This window comes from Lotus japonicus, chromosome 1 (genome assembly GCF_012489685.1).
Source record: "Lotus japonicus ecotype B-129 chromosome 1, LjGifu_v1.2".
NCBI lineage: Eukaryota > Viridiplantae > Streptophyta > Magnoliopsida > Fabales > Fabaceae > Lotus > Lotus japonicus.
The window spans coordinates 60,093,852-60,100,007 of NC_080041.1; the positions used below are offsets into that span (position 1 = coordinate 60,093,852).

At 35.3% G+C, this 6,156-nt stretch overlaps 1 protein-coding gene across 1 annotated transcript; it reads left to right on the forward strand.

Moving 5' to 3' along the window:
• The first annotated feature begins 3,469 nt into the window (after window positions 1-3,469).
• Window positions 3,470-4,849, forward strand: LOC130731947 (NAC domain-containing protein 83-like). Its single transcript, XM_057584104.1, has 2 exons — window positions 3,470-3,784; window positions 3,995-4,849. Exons 1-2 carry the CDS (start codon window positions 3,577-3,579, stop codon window positions 4,267-4,269), a joined length of 483 nt encoding a protein of 160 aa, XP_057440087.1. The 5' UTR covers window positions 3,470-3,576; the 3' UTR covers window positions 4,270-4,849.
• Window positions 4,850-6,156: the final 1,307 nt, after the last annotated feature.

Below are 6,156 nucleotides of genomic sequence, written 5' to 3' on the forward strand. Positions count from 1 at the left end.
CGATGCTCGGCAGATAATATCCTTCTGGCTCAAGAAGTGCTCCATTTTATGAAAAAGTCAAAAAACAAGAATGGGGTCTTGGCTATGAAGATAGATTTGGAAAAAGCTTATGACAATATTAGTTGGGATTTTCTACGCCGCACTTTGGTTCAGTTTGGATTCCCCTCTAGTATTGTTCAGCTTATTATGTGGTGCGTCACCAATTCTAAGCTTAGCATCCTTTGGAATGGAACGCGCCTTGAGCGATTTGCTCCATCTAGAGGACTTCGCCAAGGGGACCCAATGTCTCCTTATCTGTTCCTTCTATGTATGGAGATCTTGTCACTTCATATTCATGAACTTGTGCAGCAAGGAGTTTGGAAACCTATTCACCTTGCACGTAATAGCTCGGGTTTATCTCATCTTCTTTTTGCAGATGATATAGTGCTTTTAGGTCATGCCTCGACCGCTCAGGTTCAAGTAATCTCCAAGGCGCTCCAAGATTTTGCTTTAGCTTCTGGTTTGCGAGTTAATAGGGATAAGTCTAAGATGTTTTGTTCCCCAAAGGTCTCTCATGTTAGGCGCCAAGCTTTTACCTCTATCACTTCCATAGGGGGAACTTCTGACTTGGGGAAGTTTTTGGGGGTGAAGCTGTCTCAGGACCGTAGCAGTCGACGTCATTTTAGCTATGTTCTTGAACGGATTGAGCGACGTCTCTCCTCTTGGAAAATGAAGATGCTAAATAGAGCGGGCAAAGTCTGTCTAGTGAAGTCAATGTTAAGCTCCCTACCTATATATGATATGCAAGTGGTCTGGCTTCCAACGGATACTTGTAACCGAATTGATCAGATAAGCAGGAAATTTATTTGGAGCTCTAACCCATCTCGGAAAGGCCGGCACCTTGTGAACTGGCGAGAGGTTACTAACGTTAAGAACAAAGGGGGGTTGGGAGCGCGTGAGACGCGTAAAGGGAATGTTGCCCTCCTTGGCAAGCTGGTGTGGAAAATGGTTAATGAACCTGCATGTCTCTGGGTGCAGCAGTTCCAGAATATATATTTGAAGGGGACCAACTTTTTTGACTATGAAATTAAAGGCTCTACTTCCATTGCATGGAGGAGTATCATAAGAGCCAGAGATGCATTACGGGACGGGTTTTCCTTTCTTCTTCAACAGGGAAACTCCTCTCTTTGGTATACGAATTGGTCAGGCTTGAGAGCACTTTGCAATCATGTTCCTTTTGTTCACATAAGCGATAGTACTTTGCGAGTGCAGGATATATGGGATAATGGTTGGCAGTGGGATAAACTTTGGTCAATCATTCCCAATGATATTCGTACTCACCTAAACTCCCTTCCAGGGCCAACGGGAGTGGAGTTTCAGGATACGTGGCGATGGAATCAGCGGCCTGATGGGTGTTATTCTGTGGCTTCGAGCTACTCCTGGTTACGGGATCAAAGTCATGAGGGTGTTGAGAACCTGATCTGGAGCAAGTTGTGGAAGCTACACATTCCTGAAAAGTACAAGTTCCTCTTGTGGCTTTGTCTCCATAACTCTCTTTCAGTAAATGAGCATCGATTCACTTGCAAGCTTACGGTGAGCCCAACTTGCACTCGGTGCTCCCAGGTGTCAGAGGATGGCCTTCATGGCCTCCGCGATTGCACACATTTGAAGGAACTTTGGCTCAGCACTGGTGGCACCCTTCCTCCCGGTTTCTTTGTTAGTAATCTGTGGCATTGGATCGAAGACATGCTGATTCACCCCGATGCAGAATTCTTGCTCCATGTTCTTTGGTGGGCGTGGCGGTGGAGAAATAATATGATTCTTGGTGATGAGGTGTGGACTTTGGAGTATGTCAAACGTCAGATTGTGAGTACCAGACCGAATCCTGATTGGTTGCGGGGTGGTATGCAGAACTCTCAGCAGTCCTCGCGTTTTGTTCCTCCTCCATCTGGTTGGGTCAGTCTGCATGTTGATGGCAGTTTCCATCGATCATCGTCTAGCATGAGCTGTGACGGGCTTATGAGAGACCATCATGGTGCTTGGGTGTTGGGGTTTATTAGCTTTGAAGGTATTGGAGAGGTCTTCCTCGCCGAGTTACTTGCTGTTATTAGAGGCTTGTCTCTAGTGTGGGAGCGAGGAATCAGGAAGCTCATTTGTGTCTCCGATTGTGAGGATGTGGTGAAGGCTTTAACTGGTTCAGGGTTTTTTAATTTATATTCTTGTGCTGCATACTTAACAGAAGCCAGAAGCTTGCTCCACCGGGATTGGGAAGTGTCTATTCTTCATCACACTAGGGAGCGGAATAAACCCGCGGATGCGCTAGCCAAATTGGGGATGAACCTACGTTGGAACTTCACAACGTTAGAAAACCCACCTTCTGAGATTATTCCTTTAATGGGGTGTGGTTAGTTTTGTCTGTGTTTTGGTTTTTGTCTTTTCTGTCTTTTATTTCCCATGTACCAAAACAAAAACAGATACAATCAGAAGGAAATAACAAGAAAATTGCAAAAACAAAGAAACGAAACCGAACAGAAACGCGCACATGGAAGGACAAAAAAAAAAAACACACCGAAAGAACATCTACAATAATTGTTATGTCATCTACAACAGAAAAAACACAAAAATGGTTATGTCATTACTTTTATTTACACAATTGAACAATAATTGTTTATTTTCCTGAATTGATAATTAGAGTCTATTTGGTGTATATCATTTATACAGAATATTTTTACAAATTTAAATTAAATAATTAATAATTAGACATTCATTTAAAATTTTCATATAATTAATATAATAACAATATCATTATTAGTATGAAAATTTTATGATTATAAATAGATAGTAAGCTTACGTAATAATAAATTTATTCTTCAAAAAAAATTATTTGTTACTAAATTTAATGAATATAAATAGATTATTATTTGTGTCTAGTCATTAAATTTCTCTTTTTATAATAGTAGTAATAACTTGATTCTTATGTTATTCGACGAAAAAAGTTATATGGATGTATAATTATATTTTATCAATTCATCACATCAAAATTGAATAAAAGTTTGAAAGAAATGAATAGCAGTTAACATTTTTATTTTTATAATAGTAATTAATGTACAAATTCCATATAAAATGTATTTATAGTCATTAAAATTTTTCTTTTCATATTTGTAGTGATTAATAATAATCATAATAATAATTCAAATAATTACTAAAAAAATACTAATGTTATTATTAAATTTCTTATAATCATTTTAAATATATCTAATATAAATAATATTAAATAATAATTCAAATATGTTATTTTAAGAGATTAAATTTGTACATTGCACGACTACTTTCTAGTTTTTATGTAATCTATATGGAATTTTTAGGTTAAACTCTATATTTGCAAAAACAAAACAAAAAACACTACCCGGAGATATATGCAAATTATAGACGCATGGACATCTCTTTCTCCCTCTCTCTTGCTTCTCTATCGCTTCCCTAACCCTCAACATTGATGACACTGCATGTCTCTATAAATAGATGTCTTAAGACCATGAGTTTGTCCATTCATTCACCCAAATAGTTCAGACAAGCTAAGCCCTTCCTTCACTTGATCATATGACATCCTTTGAGATGCAAGAAGGCCTCATAACATATGACATGGATGGAAGTGTTAAGTTGCTACCTGGATACACGTTTGATCCCACTGATGAGGTTCTTGTGAATTTCTACCTGAAGAGGAGGGTCTTTGCTCAACCTCTTCCTGTTCAAATAATACCAGATTTTGATGTGTTTCAGATTGAGCCTTGGGGGCTTCCTGGAAAAGGTTGGTGCAATTTTTTTTTCTAATTCTCTCTCCTTTCATTATTTCATGAACTCTTTAATCTTTTTTGTCCCTAGTGCTAACCCATAGAGCATTGGGTCTTGAAAGTTCTAATTTTTTCATTGTTCAATGAAATGTTTATGTATTGTTTTCAAGTGGGAATTTAACCAAATTGGTGTCTTGAATTTAATTTGGGGTTGCCTATGTTTTTAGATGGAAAGATTTTCAATAAGCGCACGTGCTTCTTCTATAACACCATGGGACGTGACCTTGGAGGCCTTGACATGAGAGCAGCTGGGAGTGGTCAGTGGAAGGTTTTGGAGAAAGCGAAAAATGTTCTCATCCCTCAAAACCATGAGGTGATTGGGAAGAGGAACACCCTAATTTTTTGGGAGGTGCAAGCAGCTTGTTATAAGAGGACTAAATGGGTGATGCATGAGTTCCGCCTTGTGTTAATAGCTAACCCATCTAAAGTAAAGAAATCATAGATCGAATAACGTGAGATAATGTATGGTTGGTAGAATATATATTATCATAATCTAAGCTTTTTCTTTTTTTTTTTATTTATCATTAGTATTATCTGATTACACAACTTTGTAACTCAATATGCAAATGGCAAATTGGATTGTGTACCACATATTTCAGAAGAAGGATTCAAAGAATGCGAAGGAGGTAAGAGACTCTAATGTGGAGAGCTCCAACTGTGGAAAAAAGGTTGAAAGTTTTGAGGTCCTTGATTTCAAAAGGAAGAGTGGCGATTTCTTATACTCTACCTCAATGACCCTTCCTTAAGTGAGGGCAGTAAATCTGCTTGAAATTTGTGGAAAAAGTTGTAATATTCGGGGGGTGGGGGGCTCTCTTTGGGTATTAGTTTTTTTTTTTTTTTTTTGAAATGCTCTTTTGGTATTAGTTGAATCAAGATAACTGAGTATGGTTGTTTTGAATCCTACTAAGAAAGGTTGTTTTCAAGGTGTTTCTTAAGTTCATTAAGATATTTTCGTTTTCTGAAAAAAACAACTTTTGATGTTAAATGATCTAAAATCACAATGTGTACTTTAATAGATAAAGTGTAACAATAGTTTTTAATAAGAAAATTGATGAAAATATTTGTGATAATACATTTACTAATTGTTAACTTTAAAAAAAAAAATTCCTTTTCAACTACTATTACATAATTCTTTTCGAAAAAAAAAACTACTATTACATAATTATTTCATGATTTTATTTAAGTCAATCTTAACTAAAAAGGAGTTTAAATTTTTCACAAACATCTAATCATTATACGCTACACTTTTTTTTGTTTGAAACACATTTTACGCTACACAAACTGAAAGAATTACAAGATAAATTAAATCCAGTAAAAAATACCTGATTAAATATTTTTATGTATATGATTAAATTCAGATCTAAAAATAAAAGTTTTTGCATATGTATTTTCAGGTGGGTGTTTGTGTTTTTCTTGCGGGTGTTTTGTTGTTTTTTCTGGTTGGTTTCTACCTTTCGGGGGTGTTCTCTTTTTTAGACTTAAAATAAAGTTCTTTTGCTCTCGGAAAAAAAATACAATAAACTAATCTTATTCAATTCTCAGAATTACTAAATTTCAAAAGTTAAAATGCATTTTTGTACAATTTTATGACCAAGAAGAGTAAGATCCAAACTTTTATCCAAGGTCCAACATATTGTGCATAAAGCTAACATGTCAATCAATGCATTGATGTGTACAATGCTTTATACATTCTTTCTCATCCTCCAACATCATATAATATCTACAATTAACACAAATCATAATCATTTAAGGATAAAAGAGGGTCAAAATTCAATTTAATTAGGGGCTAAAACAAAGAAGAAAATGTGAGATAGAATCAAACAAGTGAGGTAAGAGAACTCACCATCTGTGGACACCATCAGTACGGTTGTCTGGCCGCTGCCCAATCAAAACACACTCCCCATATTTCTAAGAAACACATATTCCTTAAAAACAAGGAGTGGATCTAATCAAGCATTTTCTCTATGCAGTGAGCTTACAAGTAGAAAACAGCATCAAAATGTTTCCACATTCAAAACGCAATCAGTGCTAAAAAACAAAGTTAAAAAAACAAAATCAAACTTGGAACAAAATCAAACTTGAGTAAAGGTAATTTATGTTTCTTAAATATTTATAAACTATATTTATGTTAATATGACACTTCAAATATATTTACCTTCTAAATTGGGTATAAAAATAAATGTTAATTAACAATTTATTTTGAAACAATGTTAATTAATCGTTTTTAATTCAATTTACATAATATACTTTTCAAGAGTTAGATGAATTTTAAAAGTAATAAACTTTTGGTATTCTATATATTTTTTTTTTTGAAAACAATTTTTTTATT